The sequence below is a fragment of the Cajanus cajan genome, chromosome 7, assembly GCF_000230855.2.
Source record: "Cajanus cajan strain Asha chromosome 7, NIPB_CcT2T_4, whole genome shotgun sequence".
NCBI classification, from domain to species: Eukaryota; Viridiplantae; Streptophyta; class Magnoliopsida; order Fabales; family Fabaceae; genus Cajanus; species Cajanus cajan.
In genome coordinates, this window is record NC_138523.1 from 7,890,752 (window position 1) to 7,916,191 (window position 25,440).

At 30.2% G+C, this 25,440-nt stretch overlaps 2 protein-coding genes across 2 annotated transcripts; one reads left to right on the forward strand and one right to left on the reverse strand.

Annotated features, from left to right (window-relative positions):
* Positions 1–2,532: 2,532 nt before the first annotated feature.
* LOC109806749 (2-oxoglutarate (2OG) and Fe(II)-dependent oxygenase superfamily protein) lies at positions 2,533–5,650 on the forward strand. Its single transcript, XM_020369256.3, has 3 exons — positions 2,533–3,014; positions 3,665–3,989; positions 5,251–5,650. The coding sequence occupies exons 1-3, from the start codon at positions 2,638–2,640 to the stop codon at positions 5,470–5,472; spliced, it is 924 nt and encodes a 307-aa protein (XP_020224845.1). The 5' UTR covers positions 2,533–2,637; the 3' UTR covers positions 5,473–5,650.
* A 4,925-nt stretch (positions 5,651–10,575) lies between these two features.
* On the reverse strand, positions 10,576–22,568 carry LOC109806372 (binding protein). The gene is made up of 17 exons (XM_020368753.3): positions 22,344–22,568; positions 21,987–22,276; positions 21,348–21,511; positions 20,089–21,268; positions 19,631–19,822; positions 18,482–19,141; positions 18,181–18,357; positions 17,882–17,949; positions 17,562–17,784; positions 17,385–17,484; positions 17,158–17,273; positions 17,017–17,074; positions 16,419–16,570; positions 16,139–16,337; positions 15,548–15,721; positions 15,378–15,468; positions 10,576–10,963 (listed from the first exon to the last, which is right to left on the reverse strand). The coding sequence occupies exons 1-17, from the start codon at positions 22,477–22,479 to the stop codon at positions 10,960–10,962; spliced, it is 3,984 nt and encodes a 1,327-aa protein (XP_020224342.1). The 5' UTR covers positions 22,480–22,568; the 3' UTR covers positions 10,576–10,959.
* Positions 22,569–25,440: the final 2,872 nt, after the last annotated feature.

The following is a 25,440-nucleotide window of genomic DNA, read 5'->3' on the forward strand; positions in this document are numbered from 1 at the left end:
TAGTGAGTAGTTGTTGATTCAATATTTCTATGAGGGATTGACATTGATGGATAGGAGCATGATTGATGTAGCCAAAGGAGGAGATTGATGGATAAGACACAATTAGCTGCATGGGAACTCATTACAAACATGACAACAAACACTCAGCAGTTTGGTACTAGAAGAGTTGTCAAGGGAGTAAGTGAGGTAGTATTTGTTATAGATAACCAAAGGCTAGAAAACAAGTTATCTAAACTTACCACATTGATGAGGCAATCATCCATTACTCAACAACAACAAGAAGTTAATGCAACATCAATATCACTATGCGGTATTTGTGGTTCTTTAGAACACCTGACAAATACATGTCCTACACTACAAGAAACTACATACCCAACTATTGATGTTGTCGGAATGTATATTGGCTAGCAATTTTGACCTCTACAACAACAACAACAACAACAACAAAAATAATAGAGACCATTCCAAGCTATTGGTTCAAGTAAATATAAGCCCCCTCCATTCAAACAATAACAACTTATCCAACAACAACCTATGCAATAACAAAATACTTCTTTGGAGGATTTGATGAAATAGTTGAACACAAATAACATGCATCACTAGTGCAAAAATTGGATTGAAAATCGAAGTTTTCAGATCAGTTATAAGGTAACTGATCTTAAAAGTGATGCGGTGGCAATTTTGTAAATAATATGAAGACTTTTAAGATCGGTTAAAATTTAACCAATCTTAAAAGTAATTTTAAGATCGGTTATTTTATGACCGATCTTAAAAGGTATGTCTGACACAACTTTTAAGATCGGTTACAAAAGAACCAATCTTAAAAGTTGTATCAGACATCACTTTTAAGATCGGTCATAAAATAACCAATCTTAAAAGTATTTTTAAGATCGGTTAAATTTTAACTGATTTTAAAAGTGCTACTTTTAAAATTGATTATTTAAGAATCGATTTTAAAAGTGCTACTTTTAAAATCGGTTATTTCATAACTGATTTTGTATGTAGTACACAAAATCGGTTCTTAAATAACTAATTTTAAAAGTATCGTCAGAAACCTTTTATATTTCCCTCCATTCTCATTCTCTTTAATCTTTCCCTCCATTCATTTTTTTACTCTCTCGCGCTCTCATTTTCTAAAGTCTCTAATAAAGTAAATTTCATTGTCATTTTTGTTTTCGTCTTCTCATGCTCTTTTTGTGTCTCTTTTCGTTTCTTCATGCTCTTCTCTTGTCTCTATTTTCGTTGTAAGTTCATTTTGGGCAAATTATGAAACTGGAACGGCCTGTTCTGCAAGGAGAACGAGTCGTTCTACTTGCAGAATGGCCCATGCTCCTTGCAGAACGGTCCGTTCTCCTAGGAGAACGGGCCGTTCTTCAGGGAGAACGGCTCGTACTTATTTTTAACAACCTGGAACGGCCCGTTCCAGTTTAATTTTTTTTCGCCGCCCAAACTTTTAAGATCAGTTATAAAACAACCGATCTTAAAAGTTAACTTTTAAAATCGGTTATTTAACCGATTTTAAAAGTCTAACTTTCAAAATCGGCTCTTTTCAAATCGGTTACGGAACCGATTTTAAAAGTTGAAAATAACCGATTTTAAAAGTCTTTTTTCTACTAGTGCATTTTTACCAAAATATGAATGTCACATTCTAGACTTGCAGACACAAATTGGATAGTTAGCCACCACGATTAACCACCTATAATCACAAGGATCTAGCAACCTTCCCTCCAAAACAGTCATTAACCCAAAAGGAAATATTAGTGTTATTACCTTGAGGAGTGGTAAGAAGTTACCTTTGGTGTAACAAACTAGTGTTGTAGCTTCCCTTTCTTTAGCATTTCATGATTACTTGTCCTTCAACTTCAACTATAGTTGCTTGCTAATATATTTATATTTTTTTTTATAAAAGTATATTAGTATATACTAAATTATATTTATCAAATTATTAATTTATCTATAAATATACTAATAATATTATTGATATTAATTTATCAATAATATTATAATATTAATAATATATAAATTTTATTTATTTAATAATAATAAATATATCATTTGATACATTAGAAAAAAATTATAATATACGTTTAAATAGGTAAATAATTATATAATTTTAAAATATTATACATATACATATATATTAAAATTATTAAATTTTTAACAAGAGAGGCTAAAATTTCATAATTATGATATTTGAGATATTAAAATTGTTCAATTAAAAATTAAAAAACCAAAATCGTACGAATACAATCTTTTAAAGACTAAAATTACTTAAAATAAAATCTTGGGAACAAAATTACACAATTAAAATTCTTGAGGATAGAAACACAATTAAATTTTGTTTATCTGTGAGAAAAATAAAAGTATTTTTTTTCTTATATATAAAAACGATCAAAAGAATATATAGTCTTTATCAAAATATCAAGTCAATCTGGTCCCAACTAGTTAGGACATGAATCACATGATGACCAGGATATCCAAATATTCGTACAATAATATCAAATAAAAATGTTATATATTGGTCAAACATCAACACCATCGTATCTACTAAAGAAAATAAAACTCAACATTTTAAACGGTGCATTCAAAACTAGCAAGCAAAACCAATAATTAACAGAGATCATAACATCAGAATCAATGGGTTCAGAAGGACAGCCGATGCTTCCTGTTCTAGATTTCACCATGGAAGATTTGAAGCCAGGGACCAATTCCTGGTTAACAACATGCAGAAGGGTGCGCCAAGCATTTGAAGAATATGGTTGCTTCGTAGCTGTGTATGATAAAGCTTCTGTTGGGCTTCAAAATGGTGTGTTCGGTTCAATGAAGGAGCTCTTCGATCTCCCAGCTGAAACCAAACAAAGAAACATATATGAGGGCATGCCTTTGAAAGGCTATGTTGGTCAACGCCCACAGATTCCTCTTCACGAAAGTATGGGTATAGATGAGGGAACAACACTAGAGGGGATTCAAAATTTCATACAAAAAATGTGGCCAAACGGAAATGATCAATTCTGGTACATATATATCCATATAATTTTGTTGCTTATTATGAAATATTACTTATTTTATTATAAGTGTTCATCAATTCAAGTTAATCCGACAAACTTAATGTTTAAACCCAATCAAATAAGTTTGTTCGAATATGTGTCTAGTTTGAATTGGACCAAAACTAAACAAATTGAAATCTTATGATTGATTTAAATAATAAACTTATACTTTTGAAATCTTATGATTAATTCAAGTAACAAATTTATACTTTTGAAACTTAAGTCAACATGAATCAAATCAACCATTTCTGTTTTATTACTTTTTATTTGTTAACATAGTAAATATTGTGTTATTTAAAATTTTTTATTTATATTTCTAAATCATATTTATTTTTAATTTTTAAAATAATAGTTTTTTATTGAATATCTGATGACTCGAATAAAACTAACTCATGTAATTAACCTCAAAGATAATTTGGTTCTAGTTAGGTTAAAAATTAAAAATAAATTAAAATCAATTGATTTAAATTTTTATTTTTTTCTCAAAATTGAATCAACCAGATCCATGAACACTCATATTTTATCTAATCATGCAATATTCATGATTTTTTTTTCTATTAAATGCTAAAGTTTGGATTACCCTCTCTTCTTTTTTTTTTTTTCGAAATTATCTATAGCAAATATATATTTGAGTATGCAAAGCTAGCTGAAGACTTGGATCGGATGGTGGCCAGAATGATATTTGAAAGTTATGGTGTTTTGAAACACTATGACACATACATAGGGTCAACAAGTTATCTCCTTAGGCTTTTGGCACACAAAGCACCAGAACAAGTCGAGCAACAACTAGGTTTCGTTGCTCACACTGACAAGAGCTTCACAACAATTCTTCACCAGAATCAAGTCAATGGACTCATGGTGGAGACAAGGGATGGTCACTGGATTGATGTTGATTTCTCTTCACCTACTTCCTTTGTCGTCATGGCTGGCGATGCACTCATGGTACTGATAGAATAAATTTCGACTAATTTAAGGCTTAATTTTTGGGATAAGATGTTGAACTATTTTTGTTTTTGCATCTAATTTATATATATACATGATGCTTAGGTTTTATAACTCGAGAGATTCACTTTTAACTTTTTTTGTTTTGCATCTAGCTTGAGTTATTTATTTTATTTTGTATCACTTGCTATTGCTAAAGATATATGTGCTTACTTCAAAATAGAGTGATGTTATTATCAAAAATAAAAATCACAACCTTTTTTCTCTCTATCCTCTCCACCATATATATCTTATATTATATACATTTTTCTGTCTTCGGCTTTCCATCATAATATTATTCTTTTTCCTTCAACAAAATATATTTTTAGTAACATTAAAAAAAAATTGCTAAACTATGAATAAATCTTACTAATATATTTTTAAATGTTTCATCTAATGTAAGATAAAGTATAAGTTATCAAAGACTTTTAGAAATATTTTTACATATTAATGACGATATTTTTCAAATTGTTATTAAATTGGTGTTTTGCTGTACTTTATTAATATTACTAAATTTTTGTAAATTTTATAAAATAATAATTAGTATTAATATAGATTGTACTACCACTTTTATTTTATGATTTATGTCTAGATGTCCTTTAAGATGAAAATATCTTAAGTTGTTTTATTTTTACAAAGAGAAGATATCCTAAGTTAATTTCCACCAAATCTATATCCTATATTAAAATTCATTTATTTTAAGTTTCACTTTGTAGTTATATTTACTTTTTATATATCATTTTTTTTAGTTGATGTGAGATTTTAATTTTGGAAAATAATAAAAAGTTTGAAAAGTATATTCTTTATATGTTTTTTTTACTCAATGTGGAAATTAATTTTGAGAAATAATTAGAAAATATAATATTAAGATAAAAAAAATATATTACTTTTTATCTATAGTAACATTTTTAGAAGAAAAAAATTACAATAATATATTAACTTAATTTATAGTAACATTTTAGTAAATAAATGTTGTTGAAGATGCTAAATGACAATAGGGCATGTACTTATTTGAGAAAAAATATTTTCATATTTCAATTCCAATTTTTATAATTAATTAGAGAAAGGGACGAAAAAGTACTGGGATAATCATGCGGTAAAAGATGAAAATGCAAGAGTTTATTGATCTAACAAATTACTCGAGAGACTAGATAAAAATAAATACTCATTTTGTTCTGATTTAGTCAATGAATTGAATGTCTTGTTTGGTTTATATATCCAGGCTTGGAGCAACGACAGAATAAAGTCCCCTAATCATAAGGTTTTGATGAAAGGGAACGAAATAAGGTACTCTCTTGGTCTGTTTGCCTTCTACAAAGGGATTATGCAAGTACCTGAAGAGCTAATTGATGAGGAACACCCATTGCAATATAAGCCCTTTGATCATCTTGGTTTGTTGAACTTCACTTACAGTGCTAATATGAAAGCCTATTGTGGCGTCTAAAAGGCTTGTCAAGGTTGTTCAACAAACTATGTGATGTGTATTTTATATATATTAAGCTATGTCTTTAGAAATGTCTTCCATAGACATTGTTTGGTGTGTTATGTGGTCTATTAATCATGGCTTATACGTACTACAGTCTTCAAATGTTTTCCTAATTAATAAAATGTATTGTTAATCATGGTTAATTGTCATCATATGCATGTTATTATCTTAAAACCTTGAATATATTTTGATTCAACAATGAAATATTGAATCGAATCAAGAACCGAGAAAAGAAAATGAAATTATTATGTATTATATTGTTGGGATAATAATTAAAATTTTAAATATTATTATGTTTACTGTATTGTTAATTAGTGCTAAAACTACTAGCTGATTTCGCTCAGTGGCAGATGATTGTCATTCAAAGAAATAGTTGACAACTGTATAATGACAAAGATGGCTAAAGACTATACAATAGCCTATATGACTGAAAGCTTAGAGATATATTATTATATGTAATTTTTGTCAGGACGTCACCAAATTGATTTGTTACAAAAGCAATAAGTTTTATTTTCCCTTATAGACCAGTTGAGAGAGAGATTGTGACAATTTTTGCATGAAGGTTTATGTTACTAAAAATGTGGGTAGTGGGTTGTTTATCAACTTAATCAAACGGTTAGTGAATAGAGTAATATAAAATGTAAAATGAGTGCTGTACCAAAAACAACTTTAATTGGACCATATTAATGAAATTTATCTTAATCTCTTGTCATTTAAAGTTGTTTTTATCAGCTTTCTTAACTTTTCATTTATGGCTTTATTTATAGCACTTTTCACCCAATTTTTGCAATTTTCTAGCAAAATGCTAAAGTTCCTTCATATCACCTCTTAATTAACTCTGAATCCTAAAAGCAAACAATTCTAAAAAGCAATATACAAAATCTTAAGTATTTCTAAGTTGACTTGTCCACAAATGTCGTATTTCTAAAATTTCTTGAAAATAAATTCGAAAAAACGTAATTGTGATTGTTAAATGTATACTTTATTCATCTATTGAAAATTAGAATATATAAACCCTAAATGATTGTCCCTGACGTTGAAAAGAGATGTTCATTTATATGCAAATCCTTAAAGAAGATTATCCTATCTTCCACAAGAAATATTCATTAATATATATATAAAGTTAGGACATACAAAAGAAAAACTTTTCAGGTGTCACACTCACACAAGAAAGCAACAACCAAATTAATTGTATTTCAAATTTTAATTAATTATAATTTATTCTAATCACTATAACAAAATTTATTATTAATGATAATTATTTAATGATAATAAATTAATTATCTCTATTTTATTATTTAATAAAAATATTAATGATTAATATATATTTATTACCTTATCTTTATTACCTTATTAATATATAATAGTCATTAAAAATATATTTACATAACACAAAATTTAGTATTAGTGATAATTATTTATTAAAAAAATTAAATCTCACATTGACTAGAGATAAGATAATTAAAGAATATATAAATGGATGATCACTCACTATTACCCAGCTTAATAGTGCTAAACTTGAGGGGGTATATTGAAAAAAAAACGCAAGTCTCACGTCGATTATAGATAAGATAATTAAAAAGTATATAAGTAGAAAGTAACTCTCACCTTACAAGTAGGGATGACAAATATATCTATACCCGCGGGTAATACCCGAACCCGTCCCGACTTTGACGGGAAATACCCGGTTTGACCGGGTACGGGTATGGGTACAGGTAAAACCCAATATATTAAATAGGGTACGGGTATGTACTTACCCGCCTCGTACCCGTACCCGTACTCGTCCCCGTTCTCATTTTTAATTTAATACTCACTTTTAATTTAATTATATTAAAAAATATATAATATTTTTTATGTGTGATTATTTATTAAAATATGAGATAAAGAAATAACCTAATTATAATTATAATATAATAAAAAAATAATTTAAAAATATTTTTTTTACAAAAAATAAAAAATAAAAAAATTGACGGGTACGAGTATACCCGATACCTGACGGGGACGAGGATGGGGATGAAAATCTATACCCGACGGGTATGGAGACGAAGACGAGGATGGATTTAACTCGCGGGGACGGGGGCGGGTATCATGAAACTTGTACCCGACCCGCCCCGTTGCCATCCCTACTTACAAGTCCCACATCTCTTAGGAAATAAGATAATTAAAAAGTATATAAACTAAAAATAAGGAAATTAAAGAATATACAAGTAGAGAACAAGCCACTAGAGGTAAGGTCGTAATTAAAGAGTATATAAGTTATGAATCATTTCTTAAATTTTTAATGACAATAACAAAAAAATATTAAATGTTAGTAAAAAAATGCTACAAAACTTATATATTTTTCTTGACCATTATAAAGGTTTTTACCAACATCCAGAATAATTGTCGATATATGTTTTATAAATGACTAATGTAAAAATACTGAAAAAAGATTTTGCAACCATTTTTGTTGTTACTAAAAGTCTATTTTATCGTAGTCAATTTTATTAATTTTACATTAGTTTATCCATAAATCTTTTGGATGTTGTTAGCATATATACTAACAGCAAGATCATCTACCAATAAGTTTATAATATATGGAAAGAATGAGGATTCTACTCGCAAATATATCAGACTACACGTATAATTTATCGTAAATAATTTTCATTTACATATAATTAATATTATTTTAAACCAAAAAAATATTTGTGTTTTTGTAGATACCAAGTTGAATTAATGTATTATAATGAATTATTATGTGACATTGTACCTGGTTTTTTAATTAATTGCAAAACAGCTATTTAATTTGCATGTCATCCTTTGATGTTAGGTAAGTTATTATTATATATGTCATTTATTATGTTATATAATAAAACAACATATGATTACAATTTTTAAAATTTATAATTTAATATCTTTAAACAATTTTGTTCATCTCATGTTTTTAATCGTATTTTTCCGGGTAATATTGCTATTTGAGAATGTTCCCAAAATAACCAACGTCATATACAACCCAAATTTAACAAAATTCAAGGAGTAACAAAATAGGTAACTAAAAATTTAAAATTAATTTGATTCGTAATTTCATCAGTTCTTTCATTTCAAGTCATATTATATCATTTTTATATAACTGTAATGAAATCTTAATTTTCATGTTACAGTAAATTTGGTTTCAGATTCGACAAATATGCGATATGAAAAATCCAAAAATAGACGAAGCAACATGTCTTCTGTTTACAACAAAACTAACAAAGAAGATCGAATCAAATCATATACTTTAAGTTACATGTTGTCTTTTTCATTGTCTTTTTTTCAAGGAATGTAATAGACTATTCTTAATATGTATTTATAAATAGTCTTATATCTTGTATTGCTTGATGTTTTTCTTTCATGTAATTATATAATTATGTTCACTCATTAAAAATAACAACAAAACTTACAAAGAAGATCCAATCAAATCATATACTTTAAGTTAGATGTTGTCTTTTATGTTGTCTTTTTCAAGGAATGCAATAAACTATTCTTAAGGTGTATTATAAATACTCTTATTGCTTGATGATTTTCTTTCATGTTGACTCATCTACCCATACCAATTATAAAGGTAATAATGGGGCATGTAATTATAAAGGAGATAAGTTTTAGAACTACTCTTTTGATTTTCATTTTTTATATTAGATATTATTGTACCTAGATTTATATTATTTTTTTAAAAAAATTAAAAATAAATATATAAAGACATGAAGTGTCTCTTTTCCTATACTAGTTAAATTAAAAAGTTATTATGCATTTTTTAAATTAATAACTATTTTAAGAAATTAATATTATTAGTAAAAATTTATTTATTAAAAAGAGATTTACAAAATGTCCCGTAGGTTACACAGGTACTGATACTAGTTTAAAAATAAAGACATGAAAATGTGGTTGAAGCAAACAGGTTGTGCTAGTTTAGTTGTTTCAAGGTGAAGTGATTCAATTTCGAAAGCGTTTAGTTGGAGTTGAGATGCATCTAGAATATCAGAAGAATCATCTATATAAAAATTGGACCTAAGGCGACATGAAGCAATTTTAAAATATTATGTCCGTATTAAAAATTATTAGTTTAAGTAATTTATTAGTGTTCTTTAATTAAAGATCAGAATTTGTTTCTAGTATTGAATATACTAAAAATATCACTTTACTTTTATAAAATCAAACCGATCACGAAATTCAAATTTTAAAAAATAATTGAAGAAGTAATTGATGGTTTGACTCTATAAATTTAAAAGAAACCAGTATGAAAAAATGTGGACAGTTTTATAAATAAAACAATACAAGAAATTCAATAATATATATACAATTAATAATTTGTTACTATAAATTATTCATTAATATATAAAATATTTAATAGTGATATACTATTAATATAAAAAAAAATACACAATTAACTAATAAAAAATCACAACTCATATTATTTTTAATAGTTATAGTATAAGTTAACAAATTTATCATTTTTAATAAATTGTAGTTAAATTATAATATAAAATTAATTTATAGCATCAACCCATCACCATTAAACGCATAAATATAAAAACATTTTTATCATTCCGATTGTTTTAAACTTCATATAGATTGATTTTTATTAACTATTAATTTATTAAAAAAACAAATACGCTGAACATATTTTATTATTTTATTTTCTAAAATAAGAATCAATATTGAAAAAAATTTGAAGTTTAAAAAATAATGAAAAGCATTTCAATATTGTCTAAAATTATCCATATTTTTTGTTTGACACGCTGTACAAAGCGCAGTTTTGTACATTGACAAAAATAATCTTGATTTTGTAATAAAACAAATACGTTCTTTAAAAAATATCCAATTCATTTGAATGATAAAACGTTTAAAAAGAAAAATACAAGTCCACGTGTTCATTTTCATGATTATTATTTTGATAAAAACTATTGAATTACAATATTTATTTAGTTATTTGAAAAAAAGTAACTAAATTTAGCTAAAAAATTCATCGACTCATTTCGTATTATAATTCTGTATAAAGGAGTTAATCGAGTTTGGATTCGTCTATTTTTTATCATCAAAATCAAATTTGGTATCGGAAAATTTGTAATAATTAACGCATCATAATCAACTAAATGAGGTAAATCCCTCGATACAAATGGTTAGCAATGGAAGTTTCCATCCATGGCACTTTGGATATACTGCCCTGTTACATATCTGCAGTTTTAAACATTATACTTTTCTCCAATGGCATATTTTAGGAGTAAGAAGTTATATACACACTATGAAACGGATCGTAAAAAGTATACATATAATATGCCAATTTAAATTTTAACCCATAGCAACCACAGTTGCCTCAACTAGAATATGTAAAGCATAATGTATCCAAACTTTGAAAATGAAGTCATTAATTGGCAGCTGCTCCAATGGGGATTCCAGATTCCATATTCTCATTGGAAGGTGCCACAGTATCTACCTGCTTCGAGGGACATTCGAAAATTAATTAGTTAAAACATGAATAAGCTTGAAAGTGAAGCAAATTTTAGGTTAAAATATTTTTTAGTTCCATTTTACTTACTTTACCTTTTTCATAATTTGAAACATATCTTTTTAATTTCTATACTTATATTTTTCAAGTTTTTTAGTTCTTATTGTTTAAAATAATTTTATTTTAATCTCTATTTGCAGTTTTTTAATCTTCAAATCTCTGCTATTAATTTTCTACAACATTGTTCCTCTTTTATTGACATAACACATAACACAAATATTAGAGTAAATTACACTTGCACCCTTTGTATTTTTCAATATTACACTTAATATCTCATCCTAAAAGTTGAAATGATATTACACTCAGCATTCTTAAACTCCCCTTCTTTCACATAATCTTTCTTGAGCTCTAAATTAAGTCTAGTAAACATTTAAATTAATTTATTTTTGTATGTCTAATGTCAAATTTATTTTATTAGAATTACTCTAAATTAAGTTTCTCAACATTCATTGTTGAGACACCTATTTATACTCTTACAAAATTGATCACATTTATCACATTAATACAAAATAATCAATGTTTAAAAAAATTATAATACAGACTAAAAGTAAAAGAGTTACAGAATTATATGTATAGAAATTAAAAGAATCTATCTAAAGATTAAAAAAATTGAAAGAGTATAAGAATTAAAAAAAATCTATTTTAAACTATAAAGACGGAAAGGTAAAATAAATGAAATAAAAATTAAAGAATATTTTTTTTATCAATAACCATAAATCACACATCGAAAGTCAAACTACCCTTAAATCACCAGCTCCAGATTTATGATGACTGTCCGGTGCAACTTCAACTCATTTTAAATAACCATTTATGAGGATTCTTTCATATTTCTGACTAAGTCAAACTAAATGAAGTAGATAACACAAATTCATAGTATAAGAGACAGCTTAGAAACCTTTTAGAAGTCTATTTGTGTAATAAAATATTCTACTTAACGCGACTATGATACTATACTGTAAAAATTATAATATAAAATTCAAAATAAAAAATCAGAATGCTTTCATATAGTTAGTAATTCTAAACATTCAATTATACATTGATATAACGATAAAATGTGATATAGTCATGTAGCTATATTCACCCAAAATTATGTGAATTAAGGTAATATTAGCGTGATATTTGTTAGGAACCAAAAGGATCCAATAATGTCTATTCTTGAAGGGAAGGGAAAGGAGAGGAACCAATAAGCTGTAAAGAATAGTTAGAAGGGTCAGTTTGAGGGTTGGAAAGTTGAATTAATTTCATAATTTATGTAAGATAAATTTGGACACGACATGAAGATACAACACAAATTCGAATATGAAAATACCATAAAATAAAAAATATAAGACAAATGAACATAACATAAATATAATATAGATAATATGACAAAAAAATTTATATATTAATATAATAATAAGTTACTAAATCTCAAACAAATTATTAAGAGATACAATAATCTACAACAAAAAAATCTCAGTTAATTTTGATTCTACGACTCTAGTTTTGTTATGTGAAAGTTAAGAAAAGATAATAATGAATCCTTTTCTTATTTTTATTTTTATCAAAAACAAATTCTTTTTAAAAAAAATTGAATCATCCTTTTCTTGTTATATTGTTATCGACATTTTTCTTTTTTTATAAAAATCTCGAATATGCTCATCAGAGAGTTGGGCTGCTTCCATTTTGTAGGTATCCACAATAAGATGTCCTATTTGTGCGAACAGTCTGCCAGTCCCCGTAGTGCATCTGTTGCGTGTCCACTCCAAAAAAAAAAAAAAAAATATATATATATATATATATATATATATATATATATATATATATATATATATATATATATATATATATATATATATATATATATTGAAACAGCGGCCGCAAGGCATGTCCGTGCATCATAATCATAATCCACTTCCGTTGATATCACATCATCCTATTCTAACAATGTTGTTCGACTAGCAGTCCATTGGTTCCAGTTTTGATGCCAAAAGAACCTTAACTTCTCATGTGATTCTTTTACATTGGATCTGATTCGAAGGTTAGGGAACAGAACAGGGGTAATGGGTTTTCAAAAACAAACAAAAGGATGTTATCATGACTTGGAGCTAACCTTGGGAGACCATGTGGCTAAAAACAATTTCTTTGTTTTTGATTTACGGGGTGTGGATGTGATTTTGGGTGTGACATGGTTGGCTAATTTGGGATTGGTACTGGGAGATTGGAATTCATCTAGCATGATAATTATTCAAAATGGGACGGTGATATGTCTTCACGGGATCCAAATCTGGCTGAACCGCATATTTCAATCAACGCCGTTCACAAGCTAACAGGTAGAATATACTTCATTGCTCTTTCATTTATTCAACCATGAAGTGGTAGACAAGGATGGGAATATTGAGAAAGGTGCATTGGACCTGGTTTTGCACACACAACTCCAACTGGTAGAAAATCTTTCCATAAATTTTTCTACAAGGGACTGCCACCTAGTAGAATAGTGGACCATTGTATTCCCCTTAATCTGGAACTGATCTAGTGAATGTCAGACCTTATCACTATCCTCATGCACAGAAAAATGTGATTGAGAAGCTGGTGGAAGAGATGTTGGAGTTGAGCATCATTCGACCTAGTTATTACCCTTTCTCTAGTCAAGTCATTTTCGTCGAGAAAAAGGGTGGCAGGTTGAGATTTTGTGTGGATTATAAAGCACTTAATAAGGATACTGTCCCGGATAAATATCCAATCCCTGTTATTGAAGAGCTATTAGATGACTTTCGGGAACAAATTACGTTTCTAAGATATTTGAAAGCAGAATATCATCAAATATCAAATATGGATTAAGTTTCAAAACTTGTCACATCATGTGTTCTTGGTTATGCCTTTCAGATTAACCAATGCTTCCACCCTTTCCAATGTGTGATGAAATTTGTCTCCCAACTCTATCTCTGAGAGTTTGTTCTAGTATTCTTTGATTACATACTCGTTGTTCAGTAAGTCTTGGGAAGATCATTTACAACATATAGAAATAGTTCTTCAAACACTTCAATTACAATATTATGCAAGTCAACAGAAACGTAGCATATGGGGAAAAGAAGTATTTGCGGCACATTATCTCCAAATAGGGGGTGTCTATGGATCCTCAAAAAGTTTAGTGTATAATACAGTGGCCAATTCCAAAGGATATCAAAGCAATTAGAGGTCTCTTGGACCTAACAAGATATTATCGACATTTTTTTAAGGACTATGGCAAGATTGCCAATAACTAATAGGAAATCCACTACTGAATATTGTACCTTCCTTAGATGAAACTTAATAACGGAGGAATAGAAATCAAAAGGGTGTAACTTGATCTGGTATTGAAGCTGAATTTCAAACTATGGAACAAGACATCTGTGAATTTCTTTGGTTGGAAATCATCTTAGAAGACTTAGATCAAATATGATGAAACTACGAAGCTCTACTGTGATGATAATAAGTCCATAATCAACATAACTGAATTTTGTTCGACATGACCAAAAAAAACACATTGAAGTGCATAGACATTTATCAAGAAAAAACATTTTATTATTTGATTGGTAACCCGTATGTAATTTAAGGTCAACTTGCAAATATTTTTACCGTGTTGTTCAGACTTTAAAAGAATTATATTCAAGCTGGAAATGGGAATGGAAAACATCTATTTTTAGCTTGCGAGGGAGTTTAGGCATAAGAACTTTTAATGATTATAGTGACAAATATAAAATATTATTGATAATTATCTGTGGAAGGTCTCCTCCTTTTATAAAGGGGAATTACATAAGGTGAAAGAAGGAAATTAAATCCTAAAATAAGAAAAGAAAATATGACAATAATGAATTATCTAAAATGAGCTGAATTATAAAAGATAACAGAATAATTATACAGAAAATAGAATAATTACTAAATATACAGGGAAACATATTAACAACACAATCAAACTTAAGAGAAATATTTCAAGGAATCAAAAAGATTTAAATCTCTTTTGACACCCTGTCAACAATTTTTTTTTTCTGAGTAAATTGGTTATTGTGTTTAGGAAGTTCAATGTATCCTACGATGTAGTTCTGTTGAAAATAGTTACAAACTTGTAATTATTTGTTATCTTTGTAATCATTATTATTATAAATAGAATAAATAGATTACTCTGCTGCATGAGTGTAAAACTCACTCTAGCAAATTCAGAATATAAAATATTTTCTTTCTTATAACAAAAACTAAATTAGCAAGCAATTGTGCATAATATTAAGCTAAAGCGTTTTCATAATATTCACTTCATGTTCTATCCCGCGTAAACAACCATTTCAATCCACTTAGAACATAACAACGCGCAAAATCAGAATGTTACCTCCTTGACCGAATAACTCTTTTGGTGACAGAGATATTATCACCCTTTTCATGTTTAACATTGCTTTTTTTAGTTCTGGATCGTTGAACTCCTATAATCAGTAAGCCCTTGTTAATTATAAAATAACAATAGAATCAAGCATATTAGCAAAAGGCTGAGTTTATACTAACCTCTTGTCTTAACCTGGGGTGATTGGATTTCAATATCCCCTTGTTCCAACTCTGTCAATTCACTTGAAGCACCAGAATGTGCTTCTGACACAACAAGTTCAGATTCTGATTTCCCATTTAAAGGCAAAGTTACCTCTTCAGTGCAGTCATCGATTACTTCGCCTTCGGTTTCATCTGGCAGAAAATTCATGATTATAAAGAAAACACAACCAAAACATTCACGAGAAGCTCATCGAAACAAGAAGCTATGACATGAAATAAAACTCTTGAACATCAGTCTTTTTTCCAGAGCAGACAATTGTTTATCCAGTAAAATCATATAGCGTATTTATGCTTAAATGTTCATTCTCTATGTCAACTTGTCACTGGATTGACATTTGCATATATTCTTAACGGCTGGCTCTATTCCATTTCATCATTTTGTAAAGATTGATCATGTAGGAGTAGGAATATAACAAGATTTTAACTATGCAAAGCACTCGTGGCAATGATTAGTTGATTACTACCAGACAATGTACAGTTAAAAATATAAGGTCATTAGGGAAACAGCAGAAATAGAACACCTGGACATTGTAAAGTTTAATAGTTAACCTGAAGCAGAATTAGACTCTGAGTGATCTTCAGAATTTATAGCCACATTAAAACCTTGACTGCTGCCAACCTTCTGTTGATGAATTTGGGCATTTCGAGCCGTATCTTCCTGTTCCTTTTTATCCATGTGAAACTTGTTCAGCTTATCCTCAAACTCTTCTATGCATACTTTAAGTTCAAGTTTTGCAAACTTCTTGCCCTGATTTCGGTTTAAATTATACAAGAAAAAAGCCTCAGCAATTTTCACAGAAAGTATGCATGAGCAACAAAACATAATTACCTTACTCAGTATGTTCCTGAAATGGTCCATAACAGAATCCTCTGACAAGACATGTTCATATGTCTTAAATAACTCTATGAGTTTTTTCATCCCTTTTTCAGTAAATGATAACTGAGAGAGACAATAAGATATGTATTCCCATTGTCTGACGTCTGCAGAGAAATAAAGTCACAATCACTATCAACAACAAACTAAAAACAATTAATTCTCTTGATTGATTTTAAATCCCTTCGCAATTACAAGAATAAAATAGAAGGGCGGGAAAAATAAACTCATGATTTTAACTTGGTGGCTGGTCAAATGTGAAATTGAAACATTTGACCAGAATAATCTTAATCTTCTTATTCTTTATAAGGCATGCACAATCTTACAAGCACAGACAAACTATCAGATTGATCAGAATATCAAGCAGACGACCTAAGGAAGTAGTTCTTGATGCAAATAAATCTCCTATTTATTAAACTAAGAACCCTCAAGGATACTACTATATAGAACACTAGTCTAGCCAATTTTAGGCATAAACTTGTGAAACTGTTTATTAATTTGGCTGAACTGCTTATAAGATGTATTAAAAAATTTCAAAGGATAAAGAAGATACCTGTAACACCACTAAACCGATGACATAGCTTTTCCACCAGAGCTTCCATTTGTCTATCCTGGAGTACTTAATGAAACTAAAGTGAGGATGGCAATCAGAATAAATATATAAACAATTTCAGCACTTTGACATAACGTATACCTTCTTAATGGAAGCAATTAAAAATTGCATGATGTTACAGAAAGAATCTTTGCTCAGATTCTGCTGGGATAATTTGCTTAGTATATCCGGAAGTAAGTTATATATTGGATTGTTTCCTGTTATTATCCAGAAAATTATATTAAACAATTTTCTACATTAAAAAATGCAATATCGAGAATAATAGGAGATACTTTTCTACACGAGAAAATCTTAATATAAGTAAATACCTTTCTTGGAAAGTTCAATAAAAAATAGCTTCGCTAGATTTGAAATTCTCTCATCTTCGTCTTCTAATCTTACAGCCATTTCATTAATGTATCCTTTCACCTGATCAAGAAATGATTGCATTAGTCTCTAAACCACTGCAAAAACTGAAAAAAAAAAATAACTTTAGTGACCTCTACCTTCATCATGTCATTTAGTATGAGATGTGAAAGCACCAATACAGCATTCTTCCGAACAGATCCACATGGATCTTTTAGGCGGGCATACATGTTTTCTGTCCATGGTTCTAAAAGATTGGGAAACCGTACTGCTAAATCTCCCAATGCAATTGTACAATTAGAACGGACAATTTCAGAATGTGCGCTTTCAACAACCGTGAAAAGGAGCTGGAGATTTGCATCACTGTAAACAATTCACTTTATTTTCACTCCATAACAAGGCATAAATAAGTAGGAACAAGAATGAGGCATAGGACGTAAAGATTTAACAAGGAACTCACCAAAAATCTGCATCAATAATCATCAATCGACACAGAGCAAGCATTGCAGATGCCTGTAATTCTGGATACTGAATAAATGAAAGAAGTTAGGTCATAAAAACATCTGCTTTATAATGTTTGAAATTTTATTCAAGAGACTAATTAACTTCAGAAATCATATTGTATTTTCAAATTTTTTGATAAGAACTGCTGGCACATATATATAGGCATTAACTTAGTAGAATACAAAAAAGCTACCAAATAATGAAAAGAAAAATACAAGACAGCTTCTGTTTTTTGAAGGAAATCAAGTCAATCACCTTCTGCATTAGTCCAAAATTTCTACAAAGTTTTGACATAAAGGTTGCACAGACACCAATCAAATTATTTTCATTTGAACCACCAGATACTATTTCTTTTTCTGCCTTTTCAAACAAAGCATCAAGTGCTGCATCCTCAGAGGCAGCAAATCCTAACTCTGCATTGATATCATTATCCTGCAACAGATCAACAAGCCAAACTTAATAGGTTTGACAGCAAAAGATCAAGACATGTTACTGACAACTGATGGTTGAAGCTATCAAGGATGACAAGACCTTAAGAAAGAAACATAGATTGCACCTTCTGTGTACCAGATGGTACTGTTCCATTACTGTCTATGCTCTGATTCTCACTGTCCTTTTTCTCTTTTGTAAGTTTCTGCTTCTGAATTTTACGAGCACAGGATTCAATATACACCAGTTGATTCATGGCAATATGACTTATGATAAATAAACATCTGCTAAGTTTTGCTACTTGAACTGTGAGAGGCATACTGCCACTACTAGTGTCAATGTCACTCTGCACATTAACACCATCATTATTACAGACAGAACTGAGAGATTTCTTTATCATATCAGCTGCAATGGTTTCTGGGGTAGGATGAATGGCATATATGGCATCTATGGCTTTGTCAGCAGCGGCAAACCAAATATTTGCGGGAAGCCAAAAACCAGTGATTAAACTTTCTAGAATACCAAATATTCGAACGCTACTACTAGCCAGCAGCTTTTTCTTGTCATCTTCGGACAGTCTCTGGAAAGCAAGACAAGCTGTCCTAGCTAGCAAAGGATCAACTTTGGACCAACGACCAAACCCAATATCAATGATGTCCTGCAAATGTGAGCCAAGTACACTAGTTGACGTCTTCGCAATCATGCAAAGGACTGATAAAGCACCACGGCTTTGCTCTGCAGTGGTTCCACCAACATTGAAGCAAAAGAAATCCCATAACGCTGATATCTGCCGTAGCAAAAATGTCATAAGGAAATCAAATCAATAGTGAGAACCAAATTTGATATTCTGGCAGCAAGAATTTCTTTTGATGGGAGAAATAAAAGGCAATTACAATTACTAATTCAAGAGATCATAACTCACTATCAGCCTCAACAATCTGAATCCTTCTTACCACTGTAAGACATTTATATTTATATATTTATACAAATTTAAGAGCGGTGTTTATCATCAAATGATAGACAAACATGAAAATTAGGCCAATTTCATTCTCGTCCCAAATCATGTTTAAATTAGTGAACACGGATATATAAACTAAAAAAGAAAACACAAAGCTTAGTTCCATTGAAAAAACATCTAGAGAGTCAAACTTGGTATATTTCTTGGTCAAGTTTTCTATTTCTAGGGGATAATGTATCATTCTGAAGTCCTTATCTAGAGACATTCAAATAATCTATGCAGCGCACATAATACTTAGGACGGTACATGAAAACATACCGTGCTGGAAGATATATCACCCTTAGAGACCAGAGCACCAACTATAAACTCAAGAGCTGCTAGATCTCCTATATTGGAATCAGTGGCAAGACACAACAGATTACTGGCAGTTTCAATTGGACTTTTCCTGATGTATATTGTATGGAAAGCGCTCTCCACTGCTTCATAGATGGATTTATCCTGGGAAAATACCTAGAAACAAGAGCAGATGACAGAAAGAATTAATTTTAGAAAAAATCAATGGTTACATGCATAGAATACATGGCCCATAACACATTGAAGAAACAATCAAATAAGCCTTTAATATCCTTGTTTCACAAAATGGTTTTAAATTGCATCAGCAAACGCAATTGCAATCATATCTACCTATGATTTGTCCCTATTCAATCACCACAAGTCCATAATGTGACTGTGATTGCAACATAAAAATTTTCATAATAAAAAGAACAAGGGCTTACCAGTGGTAACATCTTTCGGAGACATTCCTCAGAGCCATCAATTTGAAACTGTTTGCACCTCATCAATAAGAGAATTGTATTCTCAACATCAGTGGCAGAAGATGAAGCCATCAATTGGACAAGTGTTGGCATTGTGGCTCCTATGCATTTAGAGAACCTCAATCCAGCCTCAAGTGATGCAACCAATGCCCTAGTCTGTTCCAAGTTCCCAACATCCGGCACACTACTGTTCTGCAAAGGGATCACATCTTCTGATTGGGACAAGCAACTATCAGTTAAACTGTCATGTTGCAGTCCCTTCACAACAGTTTCACAATTTAAATTATGCACTTCCCCATCACCATTAAAAATATCAGCATCAGAGGAGCGTTCTTCTCCTTCTGAAGGCTCAAGCTCTTTCAACTTCTTTTTGTACTGATCTAAGGTTGCTTCAAACGAAGCTAATCGAAGCTGCGGACCAAAAGGGTTGTGCTGCAGCATCATGATCAACAGATTCAAAGCAGATTTTCTGACCATTGCACTCTTGTCCTCCAACCTGCCAGCAGCAACTTCTACAACCTCATTCCACAAGCCAATTGAAATAGAGTGCTCCTCACATAACTCAGCCCACACCTGAAGAACTCGGCTTCTGGTGTAGGCTGAAACATCTCTACAACGCTCAAGCAAGATTTCCAACATAGCTTGCTTGGTACGCAATCGAATAGACTTAGAACTCACTTCACCACCATCAACATCTTTAAATGCCTTGGCTATTAGCTTCCCCAACACCGCAACAAGCGCATTTCTAATCTTATAGGACTCTCCACCAAAGTGAGGGACAAGAATCCCAATGTTAGCTGAAATCAATTTTGGTATGCGGTCAGCAAGATCAACCAGGAAACGACCCACATTTTCAGCACCAACAGTATCTTTTACATAATCTTTGGGATTAGTCCTTCCAATCTCCCTAACAAGGGATGTGGCAAGGCTTCCATCTGCATACTTCTTCTCAGCACCAGCAACTGCGTCAGCCATGTGCGTGACCACAAAATCATACTTATGAACCAGGTGCATAATGGATGCACACGACTGTGCAGTGTAATGGTACTTGGTAGAGCAGGCTCCAATTATACGGCAAAGGGCATCTTTCACATCAGAATCTTTTAAGAGCGTCACGTCCTCAAACATAGAGAATGCATTTCTACAGCAAGTGTGTGCCAATTCAGAAACCTTGCTCTTAAAAAAATAAGCAAACTGTGGAAGATAAACAAAGCACTCACTTTGTAATGAAAGACAAGTAGCTTTCATCAAGATCCGGCGAACCAAAAAGCAATTCAAGGTTTATCTCCAAAGAGTTGGCAATGAGATTGAGTATCCGAGCTCTCTGTGCCTCCCAATTCCATGAATTCACAGCTTGTTTCTTCCTAGCGCTTGGAGGCACTACCTGCATGCTTGGCCAATAACAAAATCAGTCTTCGACAGATATAAGCTTGTCCCTGAAGGATGATCGAAAGTAATTTTGAAGCCTAACTCAACCTTACAAAATCAACTTATAAGATGAAGATTACTCTCTACATACATACATTATCATGGCCACACCACTAATCGATATGGGATCCCCTACACAACCCCTTTTACATTAAAGAGCGTGAAGTTTACAAGACTGAACATCTAAAGGTGATCTGATAACACCCAATAGTGGGATGTTTGTGCCTGATAAGCCCATTAACAAAAATGGGCTCTGATACCAACTTAAAAGTAATTACAGAAAATAACTCAATCTTACAAAATCAACTTATAAGTCAGAGATTATTTTGGCTATCTCGCAAGTGGAAAATGAAAATTACACTGACTCAATCTTACAAAACCGACTTGTAAATTGAAAATAATTTTGGGTGGAAAATGAAAATTACACTAACCTTGGAGGCGACATTGTTGGAGTGTTGAGCGAGAATGTTGAGGAGGAAGAAGGTGTATATTTTGAAGGCGTTGCGGTGAGAGGCGAGGGGAACGTGGTCGTCGGAGGCCCTGGAGAGGGAATCGACGTTGGGGAGAAGGACGGTGAGGTTGGAACGGAGGGTTTCGAGGAGGTTCAACTTGGAGGAAGGGGAGAGAAGGGCGAAGGCGCGAACCAAGGAGTAGACGCGGTCGAACACATCCTGCTCCTCCACGCACAGGATTTCCTTGTCGGAGAGATCAAACGACACACCTGTGGGAGAAATTCCAGATTAAATCTGAGGATGGTTGAGGTGGATTTGAGAGTGAGATTGTTTTACCTTTGACGAACTCTTCGAGTTGGGAAGAGACGAGGGAAGCGATGTTGACAGGGTTGTGGACGTAGAGAATGTTGTCTTCGTGTCCTTCGTGTTCCAGGTCTTCCAGTGCGCGAGGGAACACGAAGTGGGGAGCCATCGAGAGAGAGAGAGAGAGAGAGAGGGAACGAGAAAGAGAGGCTTTTCTGATCTCTGCTCTATTCTAAGCCAATTTCAAATGAAAAACGCGGGTTCCGAACTTCATACGCCAGTTTAAATTTAAAGAAATTTAAATTAAAAAAAAAATCAATCAATCAATTTCTAAATATTAAATGCAAATATAATATATATATAAAAAAAATTGACACTTATAATTAAAAAAAAAGGTGCAATTCTTGGATAAAATATGATATGTATTATATTTTTATTATTTATAAAAAAAAAAAAGTTTTGAATTTGAAAAGAAAAATAAGTGAGGAATTAAAAGATATAAAAAAATATTAATGTAAGATGATAAAAGAAGTTAATTTTAATTTTATTGTTGTCGAACAAATTATAATATGGTGAAAGTAAGAGATTATTATAGAGTTTATTAGCTTAATTTGAAATGAAAACATTAAGAAACCAAAATGAAATATAATTTTTTTTCAATTTTATTTCTTTATTTTTTTTACATGTTAATTATCTTTTATTTATTTGATATTTATTTATATATTTATTCGTATATGATAAAATATTTTTTTAATTAATTTTTAATATATTTTTTAAACTTTATTATTCACTATTACAATCATGACAAATTTAAGTGTTTTGAACTATATATTAGAATATTACATTTTCTTTTGTATCTTTCTTATACACATTCTTTTATTTATAAAATCTTTCTCTTTAACATACTTATTGGTATTATTATTTTATAAAATTTTAAAACAAAATAATTAGAAAGAATATTTTTAGATCTTTTGGACATGCAATAGTTATAGTAGTAAATAAAATTAATCTTTAATTCAATAAAATAAGAACATTCACGTAAGATAAAAAAATTAAATTTATTTATAATTAAATAAAATAATATATTAATTAATGATAACATTGAGTCTCACATTAAAGGGACATCAATATTAAAAGTAATAAAAAATGAAATTCAATATGATACTTAAATCAAGTTTTCTTATCTAATGGACTCATCATGTGCTTAAAATGTAACAACTACACATTCATTGATCACTCTCACATAAGCACTTTCACTCACACACACCTAAATTTAATCCTTCTCTTCCTAGTTGTTTCAAGAAAAAATATACACAAAAGACAATGGTCTCTTTTCATGCACCCACCCCTAAAATGGGGTTGGTTTTTTTTCTAGTTTTCTCATGAAGAAGAGATGGGGCTTTCTTCTCTTTCTTTCACACAGGAAGCTACTACTTTTCCTTCTTCCTTTTTTAACTCACTCTTCCTTATAAATCCATATAACATTCAATATCACACATATTTTCTTTCACATTTTCTCTTCCACAACATCACTCATTACTCTCGCTCCTTCACATTCCTCAAACATCAACTTCTCCCTCCTACATCACACATGTTCCCGCTCTTTTATTATTTTATTTTTCATTTCACCCTCTTAGCTTAAAAATCAAAGTCTGCATCATAACGCTCTCGCTACTACATCTTCAAAATGTTGCCACACATGTAACATACATCTTTTTTCCATTCACACTACGACAAAAAAACCACACATTTACCACATATTTCTTTCAATTCATCTCACACTACCCATGATTACAAAACATCAACCTCGAAGACTCATCACAATGCCCACGTGTAAGTTTAATAAAACACTAGGTGCACTTCATTCAACATTTCCAACTCATGTTACTTATTTGTGAATATCAATAGGGGAGTTAGTAATCAAAGTGAACATTTTGTTACACTACTAAAAGCCATGGAAGGCTTTTCTTATATGGAACTAAGTCCCTCTTCTTTTTTATCTATCCTTGTTTGTGCATATTTTGTTCATTTTATGTGAGTCAACATGTGTAGTCGACTTTTAGGTTATATGTTTTGTTGCATATTGTTCATACTTGGTTACTGTTAAATCTGACAATTCATGTTTGCTTCTTTTTTTTTTTTTTTTCCTTTTGCTTTCTCATTTTACAATTTACAACACTAACAATATGATTTTTCATTTGTCAAACACACTAGGTGGAAGAAAACGATTATGTTTTCATAATTAAGCTAACATTCACTACAAGAAAAAGTCTAAATAGCCACCAAATTTAGCCACCGAATATGTTTCAATCGCTAATAGTCATTGAATTCGCAACAAAAATTCATTTGTCCCTATTTTAATTTAGCAACTGATTTAGAGACCAAATATGTTCGGTAACTAAATTCAATGACTAAATCCATCGTTAATAAGCTTTGGTGGAAGTCTTAATTTGTTCAACCTTTAGCGACCAATTAGCAACAAAGTTGTATATAAGTTAGCAACCAATTTAGTTTCAGTGGCTAAAATATCAATCGATCACAAATTCAATCATAAAACACAATAAAATTAAAAAGTAAACATTTTATTATTGATAATTATTATAGTGGTCAAATTCATTTCAATAGCTAATTAACAAAATTATTAAAATTTTATAATGTGTTCCTTTTGGTAACAAAAGAAAAATATAAAAGAAATATAATATTTATTTTTGTAATAATAAAAAATTTATTTGATAAGAAATAAAATTCATGACCCTTACAATAAAATTATTAAACATTTTTAAAGAATAAATTATATAATATTAAAATAGATAATAGATCATGATATATTAAGAAATGTGAAAATTCATATAAAGTAAAGGTGTTCCATTCCTAAGTTTGTTAACATCATTAAAATCACCTCACTTAAAGTATTGTTTGTTTTAATATTTGTTAATCTGTCATGATTTTGTCCATAAAAAAGTACTTTGATGGATTAAAGAGAAATGATGTTTATAAAATATCTTTAACCTTAATTTTTAAGAGATGTAAGACTTTTAAACATATCAAAATAAGTCTTATAGTTTAGACTAAGGAACAAGAATAATCTAGATCCTACTAGTACCAATATTCCAATCATAAGTTCACTTAC